The sequence below is a fragment of the Cricetulus griseus genome, chromosome 2, assembly GCF_003668045.3.
Source record: "Cricetulus griseus strain 17A/GY chromosome 2, alternate assembly CriGri-PICRH-1.0, whole genome shotgun sequence".
Classification (NCBI taxonomy): Eukaryota; Metazoa; Chordata; class Mammalia; order Rodentia; family Cricetidae; genus Cricetulus; species Cricetulus griseus.
This window is the reverse complement of record NC_048595.1, coordinates 358,915,316-358,938,974: the sequence shown is the minus strand read 5'-3', so window position 1 is coordinate 358,938,974 and position 23,659 is coordinate 358,915,316. Positions and strand designations below refer to the sequence as shown.

Here is a 23,659-nt window from a genome sequence, read left to right as displayed (position 1 = left end):
GCAACTGCATAAATAATACAAGGACAAGATTTTTACCTGGTTTTTCTAATTTGCTTGAAATATTAGCTAGAACACATGACAGAATCTATCAGCATTTTTTAACTAACTGGATAGTTCTTACTGGAAAAAAAAATTGTGATCTGAAATGTGAGGGGTTTGAGTTCTCCATTAAAAATCACCTACAATGTAAAGTCAAATTAGATCCCTATTCTGTCCATATGCTATCATTTTCAAATACACCTACTAGCTCCTACTGCCATTTCTCCTTGCAGACGACATCAATGGGCTTCTTAAAGACAAATAGTTTCAAGTCCATATACTTGTACAGGAACTATTGCTATTACCATAATGTTAGATTAATACCTGCCAATTTTTTTTTGCTGGTATGCTAGAAGAGAAATGATGTTGGGATGGGTATGTTTGCAAAACTCCATGTACAGCAGTATCACAATTAACATTCCTAGTTTTACAGAACCTGTCATAGGGTATGGGATGTCCTGGTGGACTCTGAGAAGGCAGGTAAGCCTAACATCTCCCAAATTATTATCTTCCTATAATAGTTTTCTATGATTTCCATAATGCCCTTTCATTTTTCACAAAAGCCACTAGAGAAAAGCCTGCATTTTGATGATTCTATTAGCAGCTGCTCCCGTGTTTCCTAAAGCCATTAGCCACTGCTTACCGCTGTTTTGTTTTTTTTTTTTTTTTCAATGTCCATCACTTATTCTATCAGAAAAATGGTTCTTAGGATCTGCCTCCAGCAGGCCTCCTGCTCCCCACCTTTAATCCTTTAAATCCAGGAAGTGCTGTTCATCCCTTTTACAAATGAGAAACTGAGACTTAAAGGTAAAGTCATTTACCTAGAGATAATGCTTTGAATCCAGATAGTATTGGTTTCAGAATCTATATTCCTCACTATTAGCCCACACCAGATCATCTGTTTTCAGTTTCAAACATCTTCCAAGAAAAAGATGAATAAAACAAACTGTCAGCTGTAGAAACCTGGAAATTGTTATATGCCCAGCACAGTGGTTGTAAAGCTGGGGAGGAGCTTTAGAGGCCCCCCAAGTGGGTTAATAAATCTGCTTTTACCAACTAGCCATGTTACACTGGGCCTTCTCTTTCCACCTCCAAGATACAATAAATGCCAACCAGATGGTATTGTTCTTGTTCAAATCTTTGGTTAGAACAGTAGTAGCTTGCAAACATTCTCTGACACTCTTTTTTTCATGGGGCTGGGTCTGTGTGCTCTTCACCGAATCTCAACGGGCATTCAGAGTACTGACAGTGCTCGACAGAGGATCCTGTGAGATGTCGGGGGCTAACACAGGGACTATGTGGCCTTATTCAGTGTAGCACTGGCTCCTTAATAGTGGTATGAGGTCTTCTACATGCCGGTAGAGTCCATACCAGAAATCCTTGTAAAGATGCCCAAGTCCATACTCCCAGCTGAGTATATCATGAAACATCTTTTCAAACTCCTTAGCCCTGAACCATGAAAAGTATGCTAAAAGCACCTATATTTTGAAGTTGTGTGTTACCTGTAACACATAACCGAGAAAGACTCTGTTGTGTGGGGGGGATTATTAGTAGTAATTTTGTGGATGTATAAATACGATTTCTTAGCAAAACTTTTATGTTATAAATATGTAAATTTGTTTTTTGTTTTGTTTTGTTTTGCTTTGTTTTTTGTCTGACACAAAAGAATTTAAGGAGAATGTGAGCTTGCTGACTAGTGTTTTAGGGGCCCACGTTAGAGAAATATCTAACCATGGCAAATTGTAACTTTTTAACATAACAAGAAGTAGTTAGAAGACAGTAGAGAACAATTCTGGGTTCTATCACTTAGCTATAAGACCTTGACTCAGTCAATTTCTTTGAGCCACAGCCCACTCTATCCCACTTACCTTGCATAAGAAAGATGACATTAAATAATGACCGTGAAAAGGCTTTAAATGAACTGAGAATGAAGGCACAGGTCTATAACCCCAGCCACTCGAGAGAGACTGAAACAAAAGGATTGGAAAGAAGTTCAAGGCCAACCTGGATCACAGGAGTGAGTGAAAGGTGAGACTGCCCTAAACCACACAGTGATGACAGACCTGAGAATACAGCTGGTGGTAAGATGCTTTTCAGCAAGCACAAGGCTCTGTATTCAATGGGAAGTACAACAAAGTGAGAGAGGGGAGGGAGAGGAAAGAGTGGTGGGGAGGGAGGAAGTGAGAGAGTTTAAACCATAAGACACTATGCAAGTGCATGGTCATAGCGTCATCATACGATACTAATCACTGTAATTCCTTTTGAGACAGGCTAACCACAAACTTGCTTCGTAGTCAAGGATGACCTCGAATTTCTGATCCCCTTGCTCTACTTCCCAAGTGCTAGGATTACAGCATGCACCACCACAGCTGGTTTACCATGATATTTTAGTAACAGTTTCTATGTGGTCCAGTACCAAGGCTTCATTTTTGAACTTTTCTTTTTATCCTCAGGGCAGTGGATTTGTCAGTAATGATCAGTCCTTCCTTGCAATTTTTTCTTTACTTGGCTTCCTTGATATTTGGTTTCATCCCACCGCAAAGTCCAAGTCTGATTTGGGGATTGTAATCTTCACTAGATGCATTAATATTGGAACAACCTTATGTCTAATCCAATGGCCCTCTAGTCATCTCTATGTCTGCCCCTCCCTAACAGTTCTCATCCAGGACAATGTCCTTAATAGCAACTACAATCTTTCAGCTCCTAAAAGCGTGTCTCCAACTTTGAAGGGTCTACTGAGCCTGACTTCTAGATCTAATTGCATGGGTACCATGACTACATGGATGTCTAAAAAGCCATCCTAGACTTAAGGTGGGCACTATAGATCCTAATGGGCCCCACAAAATAAACCATTTCAAGTCTATATCTTCTCCATAAATGAGAATTACAGTCAAGTCAAGGCCACTGCATATTTTTGGGCAAGTTATGTAGAATACAAGCTACCTGGCCATGCATACCAGCCCAACCCTACTTCAATTACCCTTGAGTTTCCTCTTAACCTGTCTGTGGACACAACTTTAATTGTCTGACCAACTCCATGGCCATTCTAGCTCAAGTTACTAACCTCATTGTCCATTCTGGATCAATGCAACAAAATTCTGGCTTCTCACTGACACTGTTATCCCAATTGAAGTGCAAAATGTCTGCCTATCCACCAAGCAGCAAGGATTATACTTAATGTAAATGAGAAGGTACCTTATTTTTTGGCCCAAAAATCCTCCAGTGACTTCCTGAAATACTTAGAATAAATCTGAATTTCAATCCTAAGAACTGGAATTCAAATCTTAAGAACCCACATAAACAGGGCAGGCTGCCTGTAATTCCAACCTCAGACAGTGGAAACAGAACCCTCAGAGCAAGCTGACCAGTGATATTAGTCATATTGGTGGGATCTGAGTTTGACTCATAGACCCAGGCTCAATGAATAACATGATAGAGTGATCAGAGATGATTATTGACAACCTTTGGTCTCCATGTACATGTGCACACATAGGTGCATGCATACACACCAAAACAAATGTAAAAGAAAAAAGAAAAGAATAAATGTATACTAGAAACATCCAGGAAGGGGGAAATAAAGGCACCATACCTTCATGTCATTGAAGTTCTTTTTGTACATATCCCGCTTCTGGAAGAGAGCAGCTGCAAATGGTGAGACTGGCAGTCCCATCTGGTACATGCATTCTGTTTCTCTAAATAAGATTAATATCTGAGGATCAAAGTTCACAAACAATTCCCCTGTGCCTGGAGCCTTCACCAGTAAGGAAGCCTCGAGACCTACATGAATTTCTTCAATCTGTGGGAAGAAGTCAATACTGTTACTACCACAGTGCACTGTACACACGGTATCTGGCTCAACCATCCCTGGGACTCAGTGAACACTTAGTCAATATCCTCTCTTGCTAAATCCCCAGCAATGCAGTCATTCACTGTACTCCTAAACTCCCTCTCAGGAAACAGCCTTCAGGTTCTTGGTGGTGATATTGCATAGTCAACCGAATTCAGTTATTTTTTTCATTCTTGAGACTCATACATGACAGATAGGGAGACACTGCAGTAGCCTAGGAAACTTTGGAAGAGACATTTCTGATGTCTTTATGCCTAAGCAGTTTTATGTCCTAGTAAAGGTTATACAAACCCAACAGAACTCAGTTTAAATAAATAAATAAATAATATAGAAATACAATATACGGGTATATATCTATTACTTCTTGCTGATCTACAAAAAAACACAAGTGTTGGCTGGATATATCTTGATTGAATACTAGCACAATGAAATAAAACATAAGAATTATTTTGACACACACACTTGTATTTGCTAATACATTCAGGATCTTATTCTTTCTCTCTCTCTCTCTCTCTCTCTCTCTCTCTCTCTCTCTCTCTCTCTCTTTCCATCTTTGTCTATCTGTCTCTGTGTGTATGTGTATCTATCTCTCTGTCCCCATATCTCTTTCTCACTGTGTGTGTGTGTGTGTGTGTGTGTGTGTGTGTGTTGCTGCCATGCTAAGAAATGCTCTGCCACTGAACTGCACACCCAACCAGGATTTACTGAATTTTTAAAAGAGTAAAAAAAAGAAACCCTAACTGACAGTGTAGTGAAATGCTATGTGACTTTCTGATAAATTAAATAATGAGCTACTATTACCTAGCTTACTGGGTTTTTTATATTAATAATTATTTTCTGCCATGGCTACGTTATGCATTTTGATTTCTTAAACTCAACCAAATGGATTTATAAACTATCCCTATCAAATGCTAGAAGGGGGGTTCCCTCTGTATGGACACTAGAAACAACATAAGGAGACCCATTCAGGAATTCACCTGCTGAAGCCATGCCCTATGGTAGAGGACCTCAAACTCCAAGAGGACCTTGCCCATCCTGTTGTAACTGCGTATTACTGGTTTGGCCTCGGCAGTCCTCAGAACAAAGGGATGCTGCTGGAAGAGTTGCATTGGCTGCTCCAACCTGTGGAATAGCTGCCGAGCCCACAGGATCTTCCCAGCTATGGGAGGCTGGTTCCGAGCCAAGGGAGGGTCATATTTCTGTTTTGTATACAGCTTAGAAATCATGTCGATGTCAGCCCCAAAATTCTGAAAAATTACTTGGTATTTTTCCTCAATACCAAGGTTAGGTATATTCAATCTGTTGGGGAAAAAAGAAGGTACAAAATTTTGGATTAATGAGAAAATATTTATATTAATCTTATTTATTAACACCCATTTTAAAACACGCCAACTGAAAGAAACGGAGTAGCTGTGTAGTGGTTTTATAGAACCAAAATAGTATCAGTCCTTACAAGGCAAAATCGCTAACCTGGGAAGAATTATCTCAAATTATTCAGACATTAGGCAGTATTACTACAGGCGGCTGTGGCTGCTTCAAAGCCAAGAGTATTCTCTGTTGGCGGAGATGAAGCAGATCCTTAATCCTTTCAGGAATTAATCCTGTTAAGCCTCTGAAAAACTTAAAACCTGTGACCTTGTGACTCAGACTGTCGAGAGGCTTTTCTCTGCATTAGAATACGAAGTTATAATAAGAGTTATAATTACAATAAAAGATAAGCTATAAAAAGAAGCTAAACTGTGCTCGCATTATCCCAAGTTTAGAAGATGGAACTTGGGAAGTTACTGCAAATCTTTACCTTTCAAATTTCTTCAGCATGCTCAGAGCTTGCCTTGTGCTTTGAACCTTTTCAAATGAGACATCCATGAACTTCTGCAACTCGTTCTAGAAATAGAACAAAACTGCATCATGAACAATAAATTAGCACTAAGATGTTCCTTTGAGACAAGGTCATCCTATGAAGCCCAGGCTGAACTCAAATTCCTAGCCCTCCTGCCTGCATCTCCCAAGGGCTGAGACTAAACATGTGTCCCACTGTATGAGAAATAGTGAGGAGTCTCCATTTAGCAATAGAAGAAAAGAGATCCACATTCTTTACACTATTTCCAATGGGTGGGAAAATGGAACAGAAAATTTAGTAAAACTAAAAGGAAAATAAATGTCCAGAAGCCAGAAGTGTGTGTGTGTGTGTGTGTGTGTGTGTGTGTGTGTGTGTGTGTGTACATATTCATGTATGTGTACCTGCATGTATGTATAAAGGTGTGCTGTGTGTGCAATGCATGCACAGATGCATTTTTGCATTCAAACATCAGAGGATATTAGTGTCATTCTTCAGTAACTATCTACCTTTTCAGAGAGAAAAATCTTTCATTGGCTTAAAGTTCACCAAGTAAGTGAGGCTACTGGCCAGCAAGTCCCAGGGATCTTCCTGTCTACACCTCCCCACTGCTAGAGTTACAAGCTTATGCCACTATACCTAGGATTTTTAACATAGACTCTGGGGCTCAAACTCAGACCCTCACGATTGCAAGGAAAACACTTGATGGACTGTGTTAACCTGGTTGTATTCCTATAAAGAAAGATGTACCCCTGTATCTCCTAAGGATGAAGGAACCCTGCATAGTAATATGTCAGACAGCTACCAAGTTGTCTCCCACCATAGCCTCCCTGACTGCCATTTCCTAATAAAAAATGATCCCCCCGATTATCCCAGAGTGTCCTGTGTATGCTTCATTTATCACATGACCCCACAATGGATAGGCTCTACGCTGTGCACTTGTACCCCTGAAGTTGTCACCCAAACCCTCCCCCAGGAACCTGGAGCCAGACTGCTTCTGTAGTGTGTTCTCTGATGCTGATTAAGGCTGTGCTGCCAGGGGGAGGGGGGCAGAAAGTCAGGGTGGGTGGTCTGCAGTGAGTAAAGATGATAAGGAAGAAAGCAAGGAGCGCCAGGAAAGAGCAAGAGGGCCGGGGCACCATGGTTTCTAAGGCCTGCTACAGCCCTGCCTTTACAATCAGCCAGGCATAGCTGGCAGTCTGTTAGGTTTCCTCTGATCATAATCATTAATACTCCATAAGTAACAAAGGGAAACAAGTGTCACAGCTTTAATGAAGCTACAGAGCATTTCAACAGAGGATGAAAGTTAACTTCCTAAGAACTGAGACGGAAGGTGCACAGGAGTCTGTGATTACAATCATTAGCCAAGCTGTATTTATGACCCTTTAATCCAGAAAAAGGAGCCCTCAATTATTCATCTGAAATCACAAAACGCAGGCGGAGATTGCTGCCAGCCACCCCTGTGATGAAGATAGCTCTGCCTGCTGAATGGGGAATGATGTTCAGCGTGACACAGAAAGGACGGAGAAAGTGTGTGGCTGTCACCAGGGACTTTTACCGTGCCACCTACATGAAGGTCATTAGTCCGCTTGCAAAACTCTTCATAATCCTGGTCAAAATCCATTTTCCGCTGATCTAAGAAGTTATATTCCTTGTTCTTTATGGCAGCAACAATATCCTGAAATAGATGGAAGAAATGGACAGTGTTTCGCTATGCTTTTAGTCCTTGTGACTTGTAGCCCTTAAATGCAGAACTTCATAAAAAATAATTCCCAAAAAGATGTCTGTTTAAAAGGAACCTTATTTTCTACTTCTCTCATTGATTTTGTTCTATTTGCTTTACACACAGTACAATTATGCCATCCTTCATCCCAAGAAATCATCCATAAAATATTGTCACATGCTTCTACTGATTATTTGAGCAAAAATATACAATTAAATAATTCACATGTGAAAATCAGAAGATGATTTCTCAAAAGTTTCCTATATTAATCACATCTGAAACAAGCTAAAAAGAAACCCAGGGTAGCATTTAATAAAACGTTATTTTTGTTGAAAGGCTTAAATAATCGCAAAAACTAGATAGAAAAGAGACTAACAAAATAAACCAGACAGGAAGAAAATGGGGGTGCCTCAATACCCACAGAAGAGATGCTATCTCCCAAATCAAATATTTAAATGAGATGGCAAACACAGTCTACTAGTTTCAAATGCTCTAGAATTAATTTCTGTTTTGCTCTTCTGTACAGCTCCAGTCTGACTAGGAAAGTATAAATTAGGCAGTTCGTCTCCTTGAGAACACTATTATCAGAAGCTCTGTTTACTCAGAATGATGAGTAGTGATGCTTTGTGATCAGTCCTAACCAGGTGCTAAGCTGTTCTCAAACTCAGAGCCCCACATTGTTGACAGAGGCGTATAATTTTTATGAAGAGTATTGGGCCTCCTCCCACAATCTTCTCTTCAAAGTCATTTCCATTTAGGCATCATTCAAATCTCTTAATATACAAAAAAAAATACACAAGCTGCTTAACTTCTACAGTCAAGTCTACTAGTGAGAACAACACACTCTTCCTTGCTGTCTCTATGAAGACAAGAGTATTTACATATGGAAACTCTGAGTGTGCATGTACTATGTGACATGTTTAAGACAAATGTGGAGAAGCTACATTAACTTTTTCAACACATATTCCCTTTTTATTCAACTTTTTTTTGAGAATTTCATCTAGCATACTATTATTCACATCTCCATACCTCCCCTTCTGACTCCTTCCCACTCCCTTTCAAATTAATGATCATTTCTTTTGAAATTATTATTGTTACATCTCTCTCTCTCTCTCTCTCTCTCTCTCTCTCTCTCTCTCTCTCTCTCTGTGTGTGTGTGTGTGTGTGTGTGTGTATGCGCGCACACAAGCGCGCGTGCGCATGTGTCACATACACTTACCAAGTTCATTTAGTGTTGTTCATTGTATCTATGCTTAGGGATGACCACCTAGAATTGGATGACCCCTGGGAAAGACTATTTGTAGCTCTTCATCTAAAGTGGGACCTTGTGAGATTCCCTTCATCCACATTGTCACTGTCGACTGCCATGGCCATTATGTAGGTCCTGTTTAGGCAACCATGTTGTTGAGACCACATGGCTGCCATATCCCAGTCATGTCTAAAACACTGTCTGCCACCATTTGGCCCTTTGGCGCTCATAGTCTTCTATGCCCTCTTCCACTGAGCCTCATCTGCAGGGACTGTGTTTGAATGTAGCAATCAGGGTTGGGAACTCCATGATCTCTTATTCTATAACTTATATACATATGTGTGTTTGGTAGGTATATATTCGAGTGCAGGCTTGTGCATGTCACATGTCACAGCCTGCCTGTAGCAGTCAGAGAACAACCTTTGAGTATCTGTTATTTCTTTCCACTATGTGTTCTGAGGTTCACACTCAGGTCATCAGTATGGCCCAGCAAACACTTTTGCATGTGAAATCACCACACTGACTCTAGTTCTTTATTTATTTTTAACAAGTACACAAGTAAAATGTATTCAAATAATTAAATGTCACCCAAATCCTGGTATCAAATAGTGCCTGACATACAGAAAGTTCTTGAAAAACTATCTCTGCATGAATCAAGTAACAGTAAAAGAGGATAAGAAAATCTAAATAAAGGGGTATGAGGAAGAAGTAAATACAGGTAATGGTCATGAGTTATGAAAGAGGATATAAAGCTAAGCGTATTCCTATCTCTAATTATGCGGGTTGAGTCTTGGCAGCCAGGAAGCGCATAGAATATATTCAATACTGAAAGTGTAAACTCTAATGAGAAGCTTCACAGCATCCCTCTTAAATTCCAATTCTAATTATATTTAAGTTTGTTAAGTTGGATGACTTGGGGTCTGCATAACTTGGTGTGTGATGATTTTATCTATTTTCAGGATTTTTTATAATAAAATTACTTTTTAAAAAGGAAAACATTATATTTTAACAGCTCTTTTGTGTCGCTGATGAAAATGCTTTTCCTTAAAGACATAAGGAAACAGTTGAGACAGATGCCATCCTTAAAACCACATGCCTGAAAAGAATGTACTAGTCCCACTATGCAATTCTCAAATGAATACAATTTTCCTTATTATTAAATAATCCAAACACATTTTATATTATGCACTGATAATTTGTCTAAATATCACTGTTTGGTAAAATAATTTTAGTTATAGGCAGTGACAGGAAAGAGTATTTAAATGTCTAATACCTGGTATTTAGTGACCATGTCTTCCAACCCCTCTATTTTGGAATCCTGCAGAACTGAGTATGTCTTGAAGGTTGTAAAGATGTCCATTATCTTGGCCAGACGTCGATGGAAAGTTTCAAATTTTCCAAAAATATACATCTCGCTAAAGTCAAATTGTTTTTCACTTGGATTCTGCTTAAGCTTTTGTTTTGTCTCGTGAAAGCAGGCCTGGTACCCCTGTCAATCAAAAGCAAAGAGGTAAGGAAGGTAGGGCTCAGGGTAGAGCACCTGCCTAACATCAACACAACCTGGGTCCACCGCTAACATGGAAAGAAGGGAGGGAGGGAGTGGGGGTGGAGGAAGGAAGTCACCTTATTTCTCAAGTGAAGGTGACAGCAAAATCAGACTGAAAATCCACATATTTTCATAACTGTATTCTTTTGCATTTAGCCATCAGCCTGAACCATTATCCTTCCTGATCTTCTAATCCAACAAACTATTATTCCTAATGCAACTCCAGCCTGTGTCTTGCCCTCCTTGATCCCACTGTTTCAGTAACGGAATCACTTTATGTCCATCTCCCCATTGATCTATACTTAAAAAAAAACTAATCTTAGTCACCAGTGTATCTCAGAACCTAAGGAAAATAAACGAATAAACATTCTCAGAAGTTTTGTTAACACTCAGAAGTTTTCCTAACAAAGAAGGTATTTTGTAAAAATAAAACAATTGCTATTCTGTTGAGCAGCCAAAATATCATTGGCAAGTGATTTAACATGGTGTCAGAAAAGCAACGCAAAACACTAGACATGGGAGCCACTACTGGGCTAAGCTAGTCTTTACCTGTTTAAGCTGGATTGCAGATGCTATCTTTTGCATGACAATGTCCTGAGGCTGGCTCCAGATGGTGGCAGTCCCGTGGCTGGTGATATGGGCTTTACATGCAGATATCATCTGATTTGTCACCTGAAATTTTTCCAATAAAATAATGTTAGGTGTATAAAACTCTCATGAACCATAACTCTGAATCGAGTCCTCGAGTCTTCTTCCTCTCAGAATCCACCGTCTGTGACCTTCATCTTTCTTTGGCTTTGCTTTTCCCTCACAACTCTGATCAACCCCTGACCCTCTAATACAGTCAGAAGCAACAGTCTGAGTTGTGCTTGGCTATCCCAGGATGATGGAGGAGGAGTCACTGTAGCCAGCAGTAAGTAGTCATTCTACTCTGAATGGCTCCACACCAGTGGTGTCACAAAGCAAAAGCCAAAAATGAAAGACAGGAAAGTAGGATGAATATTTTGGTAGCAGGAAGTGGGGATTGGTAAGTGTAGGAGGAGGATGACACAGGATGGAAAGGTGAATGTGACCAAAATGTATTTTATATGTTGTGAGACTGTCAAAGAATAAATTCAAAAACCATCTGTGAAACCAGCGTTGGACACACTACGAAAAATAAACCATGGGGTTCACATGTTTATACAAAAAGCTGATCTTAACCAACCAAAGGACTGGCTCCCCTGTCTAACAGCCACTAGGAGTCCCTCTGTAGGCCCTCCTCTCTAACGTCTACCTCACAGTTAACTAGCCCCATGTAAAGTGCAGTCCAACTAGATAGTTTATGTCACCATGACCCACCGTGAACATATTAAAAAGAGGACATCAGAGAAACACTTATAAAGCTAATGCAGACAGACACTTATATGATATTCATCGCTCCAAACTTCAAAAACATCTTCTTCAAGGGTTTCCTTATTGCTTTTAAATAAATCAAAAATGTAATTAAATGAATGTACAATATAAAAGGGGTGGCACTGACTTGGTCAAGAATCACAGGTAGGGCTGGAGACGAGTCAAGCAGTTGAAAGCATTTCTTGTTCTTGCAGAGGACCCAGGTTTGATGCCTGGAACCCACATGGTGACTAAAAGCTGTCTGGAACTCTGGGTCCAGGGGATCTGATCTACTCTTCTAACATATGCAGATACTAAGTATGCATATGCTGCACAAACATACATGCAAACAAAACACCCATATACACAAAATAAAAATGAATAAATCTTACAAGTGAGGGTATGTGCTGGTGCCTGTTGATTTTAGGAATATGTATGTGTTAGTCTTGGCCAAAACTTACACAGTAGTAAATAATGGCAGGCTAGAAATAACATAGGAAAATTATGAAAAGAAACTTATTTTTTAATATGGAAAATAATAGAATATTTATTGTAACAATCACTCTGGGCAACAATGCTTTGTCTGCTAAAATTCACCTGTCACATGAATTTATTTGCATATCCATTGACAAATTAAACCCTCCTAAATATAAAGTGCATACATAATAAAGCCAAGGTAATAGATTTGAATTATCCAAAAAGTGGCCATTGGCAGCTATGTGACCACAAGCTCTGTCCTGTGCACTCACCTTTACGAAAAGAGATGTGATCTTCTCAGAGGTGTTATAGTAGTGAGAGATGCTGTAGATCATTTTAATTGCATTTATAAGTGTGGGTATAGCATCTATCATAGTTATCTGGAAGACATTCCAGAAAATGCCAAATTAAACAAAACTCTCATTATGATAGTATAATCATTCTATTCTCATGAAAATAAAGTTTTGTTATTGACAAATAAAATCTTAAAAAGTACCTGATGCTTTATACAGTTATAGCTTACCATGAGCTCATTTTTATTATTCTAGCTATATGTGATAAATCAAAATTTATTTCAGTACAAAAGGCTTGTTGTCCATGACAAGTAGGTTATGCTAACAGTGGGTTTTGTAATGTACACTGTAGCATGATAAATAAAAGAGCCAGAGACTGATACTGAGGTTCAAGCTTCAAGCTGAAGATCACAGAAGCAAAGCAACCAAGCTAGTCGATCTTACTCAGACTGAATGGCAATGCTGTCTCCACAAATTCTCAGAGGCAAAAGCCTTTTAATTCCCATTTCCTCCTCCTTATATTCCATTCTCTGCCCAGTCATATCCTCCTGTCTCTACTTCCCTACTGATCCCAACTGCTGAGATAACCGTTGTGGGTGCTGTTTCATTTAGGCCTGGATCAATTTTGTGGAACTTGAGCAAGCAGAGATCTGTCTACCTCTTAATCCTGAGTCCTAAGATTAAAGGTGTGTGCCTGGCTTCAATGGCTAACTAGTATGGCTACTTTGCTATTTTGATCTCCAGTGGATTTAATAAATCACAAACAATATATCACCACACAAGCAGACATTTTCTACAGCTAACAGATTTTTTTAGAACATCAGCCAATAACTTTCCCCATAAATTCTTTGGGGTATAATTAGAATATCAGCTTCAATATTTAATGGGAAATGTATATAATGGGAATATATTTTTGAAATGTAACATTTTTTAAAAAAACAACATTCAAAATAGATAATAGATTAGATGGATGGATAGATAGATAGATAGATAGATAGATAGATAGATAGATATGATGGAAGAGGGCATAAAGTATATACAAAGTTATGTTTCCAAGACCTTTCCAACAAAAGGTCACATCTGTCAGCTGAAATTCAGCACTCCATTCTGCTGGTGTGGAAAGGATCACCAGTGGACTTAAGGAGCAAAAACCTTAACTCACAGGGTCACTGCTGTACAGAGGGTCACAGCATTTCTCCAGTGTGTACAAATATTTGACATTGTCCTTTGCTTCATTAGCTGCATCCGTGATCCTAATGTCTGTCTCCCGCCAAACCTAAGCACAACACAGAAACAATTAACAATTAACTCAATTAACCCCAGAGGAACTTGCAAAGTAAGAACAACTAAGCATCACCTCCCATTCCTTCATCATCACCATTTGCTCTCTGCCTCCTGCATTTAAAAAATGAATCTTACAAGCATATGGAAGAGCAACTCAAAAAAAAAAAAAAAAAAAACTTGACTAAGTGTTTAAGGGCATCCATGTTGAGATTTCTCTTGTATATGCTACTCTAACACAGAGCACTGCCAGGCCAGATGACAAGATAACACAGTCCTGCAAAGCCACAGCTTCCTGCTCTGCAGACACCACACTAGCGATATGTCCCATGCCCTTGTTTCCCATATTCTCTGTACTCTAACATGAGTTCCCTTTCCCCAGAGCCCTAAACTAGTGTGGCATAACAACTATTTACTATCAACTATTTGTCAAGACATTAAAATAGAAAGACATCTAAAAATTAAAGAGGTTATAACACACTGAAATGGCTTTATGCAAATCATAATGGTAGTCTTTCTGAACTGTATTGTATCACAAAATGTGAAGTTACTCTAGAGCACACAATGCAAGAAAAGTCTAAATAGAGTTCAACAAAAGCAATGCTGTATTACTCCCAGGATTAGCTTGCAAAGATGATGGCCTCTGTGTTGGGTGTTCCCTTACACAGTCACTAGCCCTCTTTAAAAGAAGCCTGGTACCCATCAGCTGCCTGTGGAGAGGAGTATGTGGTAAGAACTGAAGGATGCCTCTGGCCAACACAGAGCAGCCATGTCCTGAGCAAACTCAGAAACAGGCCCTTCCCATGTGAACCTTCCGGTAAACCCAGATGTAGCCTCAGAAGAACCTTGAGTCGGAGGTACCTAGCTAAGCTGCCCCCCAGTTCCTGACCTTGGGTAAAACTACTGTTTTCAGCTAGTGAGTTTTGGGGTTATTTGCTTTGCAGTATAGAACTAATATTTGAGCACTTAAGTTTTTATGTTGCTCCATCTATATTGTCTGAGTTTACTGCATGCTGTGTATATATATGTACATGTACAGTCACATGATTGCATTGTATCTTAGTTATTTTCAATGTTCATTAATAATACATATACATACAAGTATAACAGCCACCCAATGTCTTTAATTTGAAGGCTAATTCACAGTATCCAAAATTACGTGACTAATATTATTCAGTCTTAAAATATTTTCATGTGGATAAAATAATGCCTTTCTGTTCCCAATTTCTCTGTGGAGTTGGGGATAGAGAGCTCTCTTATTCCCTTATCATAAGTCACAGCAAAAATGGCTAGGAACCTTCAGCAGCTTGGACTTGGCTGCAGCAAGCACTGCCAGTGCAGCCTTCACCTGCGGGCTTTTCAACTGATCTAAAAGGTAATTAAATTTGGAGAGCCGTTTTTTCCAGTGCTCCAACTCTGCTCGAGGCCCAACGTCATCTGCTTCCTTCCGCAGCTGATTGTTCTCAGCAAGGATCTGTAGATGCAGAAGAACAAGCAATCGTGTGAGGCTTGAGGTAGGAAAACCATGCATAAGACACACAAAAAAAGAAGAAGAAAAGGAAGAAGAAGAAGAAGAAGAAGAAGAAGAAGAAGAAGAAGAAGAAGAAGAAGAAGAAGAAGAAGAAGAGGAAGAGGAAGAGGAAGAGGAAGAGGAAGGGAGGAAGGAAGGAAGAAAGGAAGGAAGAAAGGAAGGTAGGAAGGAAGATGGATGGATGGATGGACAAAAGAAAGAGAGAAAGAATGCCAAATTGATCATCTATTTTATTCTGTTCCATTATTCCAATGATGAGACTCTGGCTACCACAGCATGCACCCAGTTTTGTTTGTTTGTTTTTAATTTCAACAAAGTACTAGGTTGACTGTCGCCTCCTGACAATGACCTAGGTTATGACTTTGAATGAGTTCGGGCTTCCATGAATATCTGCAGTTTCCTTACCTGTTCTTTTACTACATAAATTGAAGCAACACAACTTCAAGAAACTTCAGGAATTAAACAGGTTAATTTTACATGGTCATACTGTATAGAGGGAAAGGTCACCTCCATTTATGACTTTTCCAAAAAAATTTTTAATATTTCTTATTTATGTGTATATATGTGTGTTTATGTGGGGGTGTTTGCAAGTGCATGTAGGTACCTACAGAGGCCAGACAAGGGTTCTGGATCCCCCGGAGCAGGAGTTCCAGGCAGTTGTAAGTCACTTGATATGAATGCTAAAAACTGAACTCAAGTCCTCTGACAAAGCAACAAGTGCTCTTAGTCACTAAGCATCTCCCCAGCCCTCCTCCCCCCAAAAAAAAATATGCTTAATAGTTAAGTCTTCCAGGGCTGGAGAGATGGCTGAGGTTAAGATCACTGACTGCTCTTCCAGAGGTCCTGAGTCCAATCCAGCAACCATATGGTGGCTCACAACCATCTATAATGAGATCTGGTGCCATCTTCTGGCCTGCAGGGATACATGCAAGCAGAACACTGTGCACCTAATAAATAAATCTTTAAAAACAAAATAGCTAAATCTCAAGCTCTCTCTTGAAGGACACAATGAACTAGGAACCTCCCCAATACTTCTGCAGAAGTTTTCTCCAGAAGTAGCAATGTGTAGCCTTCTAGGCACTTGAAGAAACAAAGTCACCAACTTCTACTTCCTGAGAGCCCACAGCAGGGCAGTGGTGGTAGTACTCGCCTTTAATCCCAGCACTCAAGAGGCAGAGGCAGGAGGATCTCTGTGAGTTTGAGGCCAGCATAATCTACAAGGCAAGTTCTAGGGCTACACAGAGAAACATTGTCTCAAACAAACAAACAAACAAACAAATAAATGAAGCTACATGAAGCTCCCACCTTTTGAAGAGCATGTGCTTTGATACTCGGACAATGACAATGCAATGCCAGGGTAGAACTTTCCCCAATAACAACTCCAGTGATGAGGCATCAGAAACTAACCACAGGTTTCCCAGGGAATTACCTGCTCTGTCTGTTTGATCCACACTTTCATACAACATTCTACTTTTTCCACAGTCTCAGGGTTACTAGCTAGAGCCAAGTAGTCCATGGGTTCCTTCAGGGATGTCAGTTCAAATACATCACATTTTTGAAGGCTTACCTAATTAAAATCAAGATTACAGTAATAAGATAATGTTTAGAAATATGCACTTTTTGGTCAATTTGTGTCTACATGGAGATAATCGGAATCTTCACGTCTTTCCGACCTTGGTCACTCGGAATACTTAATGACAGGGTGGTACCTAACAATAATGATAATAATAATTGTACCTACTCTTTGCTATGTCTTGAGTGCTACATAAGATCCTGAGGTCAATTTTTGGGGGGGGGTGTTAGAGATAATGTATCATAAAATGGAGAAGTTAGTAAAATAATTAGAAATGGTCACCAAGTTCCAAGTCAACTGGAAGGGGATTAGGCTGGCAGGTGGAAGTGGGTAGTTCTCAGTCTATCACTGAATTCCATTTTGGAACTAATAAGAGAAAAAGATTCTCATGCCTTCACAGTTAACAAATTGGACTGCAAATGTTTGGGTGCAGTTTAGAGTGCAGAGACCCACAGATAAGTCTAATTTACTTGCAAGTATGCATGGCATTCCAAATCACAACACGATCCTCCCTGTCTCTAGGAATTCTTTCCATCTAATGAAAAGATTCCTTAAAGAGTTCCTGTGTGCATCTCGGAACTCAGTGCACAAACCCAGTTCAGCTTTACCCTCAATAAAGATACAATTCATATCTCAGCATTCCCAGAGCCAACCAAAGAGTCTTTGCTATTTGTCACTCATGAAACCTAAGCATGGGGTCACTGCATTAAACAGATCACCAAGGATTGCTCAAGAAAGATGGACATGGAAGCACCTCCCACTCCTAGGGTCTCCCACAGGGAACACAACCACACTGGAATTCCTCCTGAAGGCTGCTCACTGCTTTTCTTGGGCTTCATTATAAGCCCTGTCAGGCCTCATCTCTGGTCATCTCTGGTCCTGTCTTCCAAGCCCACTCTTGCCAAGTAGGATGGCTGTTCAGGCCTTCAGTTCCCAGCCAAGTTCTGCATCTGCATTTCTAGTAAGACTCAAAAATCTGATTCCACAACCCCAGAACCAGCTCATTCCCCACTTTTGCTACCATCTCACAGACCTCACAAACTTACTCAAGTAACACATACACCTAAGGCAGCCCCACCACCCCCCTGCTTTTTCTGGCACTGATCCAGCCTGGATGGAGCTTCTGGCACTCCTCCGTGGTCCCAAACAGTTTAGGGATTTGATCTAATGCCCTGTGGCTTCTCCCACTCACTCAGAGACAATTCCTCTGCTGAGTGGAGATCTGTCTTGTTCTTTTACTGTCTCTATCACACATAAAGAGGAGTCACATGAAAACCCTGCTGTGGGTAAGGACTTCCATCACTTTTGTTTGGTGTAATCTGCATTTTGTCTGGCCTGTAGCCTAGTTAATTGTGAACACAACTAAGATGTTGGCTGGAGTGAACCCCTACCCCTGTCTGGATAAAATTTGCTCAATGTCCCAATTTTACATCATTTGGTAAACATAGTTTCCACCTGCTCTCTACCCTCAATAACCTCCCCAGCTGCTCCCCGAACCCTTCACCTGTCTCCCTCCCTTCCCACACCCTCTCTTTCACACACACACACTCCAGATATACACGAGTGTATAGACACCAAACTCCCTTAAATCATCAAGGAAATGTGCTGCACAAGTCATATAAAAGGCAAATCTCACATTTGCTAGGCTTATTATTAAAAGCTCTTTTAGATATAGGCTAAACTACAAACCCAATCCCCTCCCTCCAGGTGTATTAATTCCTATTTTCTTCTTCCACCACATCTGGATTTTCTTCCCACTCCATCCTGCCCCTTCCCCTTCCTGCTTCACACACACATACACACACACACACACACACACACACACACACACACACACACACACCCCTTTAGCTCCAAACTCCCTTTCATTCTAGGATGTACATCAGTGTCACAAGCACTCTATGCCCCATCTGACCGACTGAGTAAAACCTTACCATAAATGTTTTCATCGACCTCAAATCATTAAGCCCTTCACACTGTGAGTATTTAAATCAAGCTACAATCACATCCTAAGAAGACACTAAAATTACCTACCAACACTTTCAAGACTTTTCAACACAGTAAAATAAAGTCCACATAAGAAGAGTATCACCTGGGGCTGGAGAGACGGCTCAATGGTTAAGAAAAGCATCTGGCTTCATATTCTGTTTTGCTGAGAATCCTATCACTTTTTACAGGACCACTCACTCCTTCTTACCTTCTCCATCAGACTCTCCTGTGCACCTGACAAGATGCCCACAAAACCTTCCAGAGAGCTCAGAAACTCCTGCCGAATGCTGGACGCATCCTGTAGTCCCTCGAGCTCACCCCAGCCATGGCTGGAAGACCTGAGAGCTGGAATGAAGATGTCTGAGAGCAGACGCCTCACGCTGTTTAGCAGGCCCCCATCTGCAGTGTCTAATGTGTTAAAGCTCACCTCCTGGAAAACAATTTCATCATCATGCATTGTAAAAATTAGCCTCAACTGCAGCATAGCAATGAAGTCACTGAACATGTTAATTAACCAAGTAGTGAGTGAATTTTTTTCTGATACTCTGAGGAGGATACTCTTATACCAGTCTAAACTATAATCCCCTAAATAAAAAATGAAATAAATTGAATTCTAGGTATTCACTAGTTTATTTGCTACAAGAAAGTAATGAGGTCACACAACCTCTAACATACAGAAAACACCTGTGGCAGTGCATTTTGCTTTACACAAAACATAAAGTTGTATATCCACTTTTAGAAATCTTGCCAATAAGTAAATTTTGGGTGGGGGGTTCTTTGTGAAAGAAAAGAACTCACAGTGTAAACAAGCATAATGCTGTTCAGCTATTTTATTAATAAATTGAATATCAATTCCTTATTATCAAAAGATACAAAGGCAGTATCTTTTTAATTGCCTGTCTTAAATGCTAAAAATAACTTTTAAATTAAGGGGATTTATTTGCTGTTATTTATTTGTTTGTATGTATGTGCATCCTGGCAATTAAAATAAGATCCTTGCATATGCTAAGCAAGCACTGGACTTCTAAACTAAAGCCCCCAACCCCTGAAAGTAGTTCTAGACACTAGAGTAAGCCTGTGGTTATCTCTGCAAGAAGGGGAAAATTTAGCAATGCGTGTGGTTTGCAGAAATCTGATGTAAATGATTGTCCCCTTACCCGGTGGATATTCTCAGCTGTGATGGCTTTGGACGGGTCAGACTTGATGAAGAACACACATACTCCTGTAAGAGCAACATCTTTTCCTTCGGTCACAAACACCTTGGGCTTTTTCATCTTTCCAGAAACAGGATTTGCCCCTTCTGAAAAGCCAAATGGTCCTGCAAATGCAAAACAATTTCAGTTTCACAAATGCCATTTGTAGTGCATGGGGTGGCCTCCTAGCATGAAGTTTCTTTCTAGAGATGACAATGGCTGAGCTACCCATGTGTTCCAGGCAGAGTCATCATTTGAATGATCTCTAGTCTCATCCTGAAAGAAATCTAAAAGGATCTGCTAGATTCCCCATCACAGAGCCAGTGAGAGAGACAGCAGATGGGGTGGGGAACAAAAAGCACTGGCTGGTATGCACTGTGTCTCAGGATGTCTCCTGGGCACCAAGTCTACACTTCTAAAGTTTTCAACCTGAGGCATCTGTGAGCTATCCCAGGCTGTCCCAACTATAAATGGCAGAGGCAAGGTCAAAAGCCAACTCTAACTACAAAACTCAAGACTCACTTCTCAATGCTTCCATGACACCATCATAGTCCAGGCAACTGGCTAGTTCCACATATTGCTAGCATCAGGCCTGTGCAGAGGTAAGACGGCAAAGCAATTGAGGTTCTTGTTATAGAGTGAGACCCAGGGCTTTGACCTCCATCTGTTTCCTAATGAACCAAATGACCTTGAACAAGTTACCTACTCTCCCTGTGACCCAATTAATCATTTTACATGTATGGGTGTTACATATGTGACTGGTCCCCAGAGAGGCCAGAAGATCCCCTGGAACTGGAGATATAGATGACTGGAGGCACCACATGGATGCTAAGGACTTAAACTGCATCCTCTGTGCAGCCAATGTGCTTTATCTCACCAGCCCCTCCCATAATTTTTTTTTAAATGGGAAAGGCTATTCTAATTTAACATTTTTTGTAAGATTTGTGCAGAATTTTTGTAAGGATTAAAGGAGTCTTCGTGTAAAGGACTTATAAAACTACATGAACTTATTAGCTCATCAAGCATTATCAAAAGGGTCTGAAAGCTCATGCCAGGTGTCCAAGCATGCTGCTTGCAGAGTGGATCAGTGAGGTCCATCAGAACATGTTGTGGATTACAGCATTGTGTTCAAGTAAATTTTAGATCCTTAAGAGAACTGAAGGTTCAATTTTTTACTCCCACTAAGGTGGGGGGATGCTCAGGGAGAATTTGAGGAAAGGCAGTGAAACAGAAATTGAGTTCTGAGCCCTGAGAACAGACCTCCTCCTTCGAAGTGCCTCCTCCTCATGGTGCTGAGCTTCTGAGGACTTTGGGGAAGAACCCAAAGAAAGGAAAGCCAGACACCTAACATTCCAATGAGGCCCCACTTCTCATGGATATGCTCGGATCTGACCAGCAAGAAGATGCAAGATAGCCAAGGCACCAAGATATGATAGAGTATAGAAAACAGAGTCTCTAAGAAAAATCTGGGGTGTGGGCAATTGGTGCTGTGCACAGGAACTGTGAAATCCTTCTACTTTTGCTTCAGGTTAAGAAAGAGGCATCCATTGTCCAGCTGCTCTAGACCAGAAAGGGATGCTGAACACCCAGTGCTAGAACGAGGATGGTCTCAGGCAAAGGAAGACAGTCTCAACCTTAGTAAGAAGCAGGGTTTTCAATCCAACTGGAAAATATGAGTAATCTATGTCTCCTGGAGCCCGGCCATGTAAGGGGCTGGGATACAGGGCCTATTGACAATAGATGCAAACACAGAACACAACATATACAGAGAGAAGTGGGCCAGGGACGGCAGCTAACCAAGGACCTTCATTTGAAATGACAAGAAAGTGCTTCAGCTGAATTAAGTTGGGCAACTTTTGTGAAGAGAACCAGCCTGGAGCCATTCCACTGCTCATGAGGCATGCTGGGAGGGTGCAAAACAGGGAATCCACTGTGAAACACTGAGGAAGAGGGTTGCTGTCTTATAAGGACAACACACCACTGTGGGCTATGTAGGCACTGCTCCATGGGGAACCCACCATGGCCACAAGAGCATGAGTTCAGAGAGCACAGCAGTAGCAGTCAAGCATAAACTTCACTATACCTAGCCTCAGACCTGAGGCAGACACTGTGATTTACCTGAACTGTCTTGGGATGAAGGATGAAATGAAGGAGAAACATGAGTGCCTCTCATGCCCCAAGTGGAAACCCTCAGAGGCTCCAGATGAGGGTTAGAAGAAGCAGAGGTGAGTGCAAAGAAAGCATGAGTTAACTTCACTTCTAACCAACTATTTTTGGTCAACTGGATACTATCTCCTGGTTTTAATCAGTACTGTGTTTTCAATTTGAAATTACCATAAGAATTTTTCCTAAGAATGTCTAGAAAGGCTGTTCACAATGATGAAATTATAGGCACAGGCTGCACCGAGTTTTGTTTTATTTTTTTAACATGAGCTCTGGGGATAAGAATTCAGGTCCTTGTGCTTGTGCTTTGATTTACCAATCAAAGCATCTACCCTGTCTCTATCCACAAGCAACTTCTCTGTGAAACAAAGAAGGATTTCCACACTAGCTAACAAGATCAGTAATTATTTCCAATTTTCAAAAGTCATATAAGGATGGATATAATACTATAAGCATAATATATTTAGTCATGCTCCTACTTTGGCCTTAAACTAATAGTAATCTAATCTAAAGCATAATGTGGTGCTTGCTTTAGCAGCACATATACTAAAACTGGAACAATACAGAGAGGACCAATAGTGTGGCCCTTGAGCAAGGGCGACACACAAATTCAGCAAGTGTTCCATGTTTTCATGTAAAGGCAGACCTATTGGAATCACACCCAAGTTCTCAATGGAGACTCTAAAATCCAGAAGGGCCTGCACTGATGTCTGGCAGACTCTAAGAGATGATGGATGCCAGTCCAGACTACTATACCCAGCAAAACTGCCAGTCACCATAGATGAAGAAAAAAAGATATTTCATGACAAAGTCAAATTTAAACATCTACCCACAAATCTAGCCCTTCACAAGGTACTAGAAGGAAAACTCCAACCACAGGAAGTGAACTACATCCACAAAAACACAGGCAACAGATAATCTCATACCAGCAAAATCCAATGAAGTGGATTCACAAACACACTCACACACACACACACACACACACACACACACACACACACACACACACACACACAACAACAACAACAACAAAATAACAGGAATCAACAATCATTGGTCATTAATATCTATCAATAGCAATGGACTCAATTCGCCAATAAAAAGACACAGGCTAATGGAATGCATATGAAAACAGGATCCATTATTCTACTGAATACAAGAAACACACCTCTACATCAAAGATACACATTACCTCAGAGTAAAGGGTTAGAAAAATATTTTCCAATCAAATGGACCTAAGAAGCAAGCTGGTATAGCTTTCCTAATATCTAGAAAAATAGACATCCAACCAAAATTATTTGAAAGAGATGGAGAAGGGTACTTCATATTCATCAAAGGAAAAATCCACCAAGATGATGTCTCAATTTTGAACATCTATGCCCCAAATGTAAGGGCACCCACAATTGTAAAAGAAACATGAGTAAAATGTAAATCACCCATAGAACCCCATACAGTAATAGTGGGAGACTTTAATATCCCACTGTCACCAATGGACAGGTCACCCAGACAGAAACTAAACAGAGAAATAATGGAATTAACAGATA

General features: G+C 40.4%; 1 protein-coding gene and 1 non-coding gene across 2 annotated transcripts in view; one reads left to right on the top strand and one right to left on the bottom strand.

The window, feature by feature from the left end:
- Dnah5 (dynein axonemal heavy chain 5) overlaps positions 1-23,659 on the bottom strand; it is a 214,012-nt gene that overhangs the window by 170,795 nt on the left and 19,558 nt on the right. The window contains exons 4-15 of the mRNA XM_027400064.2: positions 19,917-20,077; positions 18,968-19,189; positions 16,627-16,764; positions 14,964-15,140; positions 13,548-13,661; positions 12,365-12,472; positions 10,791-10,913; positions 9,969-10,184; positions 7,294-7,401; positions 5,685-5,770; positions 4,864-5,185; positions 3,629-3,835 (exon numbers count right to left, since the gene is read on the bottom strand). Of these exons, the coding sequence (XP_027255865.1) occupies positions 3,629-3,835; positions 4,864-5,185; positions 5,685-5,770; positions 7,294-7,401; positions 9,969-10,184; positions 10,791-10,913; positions 12,365-12,472; positions 13,548-13,661; positions 14,964-15,140; positions 16,627-16,764; positions 18,968-19,189; positions 19,917-20,077 (1,982 nt within the window). The remainder of the gene's footprint in view (positions 1-3,628; positions 3,836-4,863; positions 5,186-5,684; positions 5,771-7,293; positions 7,402-9,968; positions 10,185-10,790; positions 10,914-12,364; positions 12,473-13,547; positions 13,662-14,963; positions 15,141-16,626; positions 16,765-18,967; positions 19,190-19,916; positions 20,078-23,659) is intronic.
- Positions 22,638-22,747, top strand: LOC113833960. Its single transcript, XR_003482162.1, has one exon. It is a non-coding gene; the product is annotated as a U6 spliceosomal RNA (small nuclear RNA).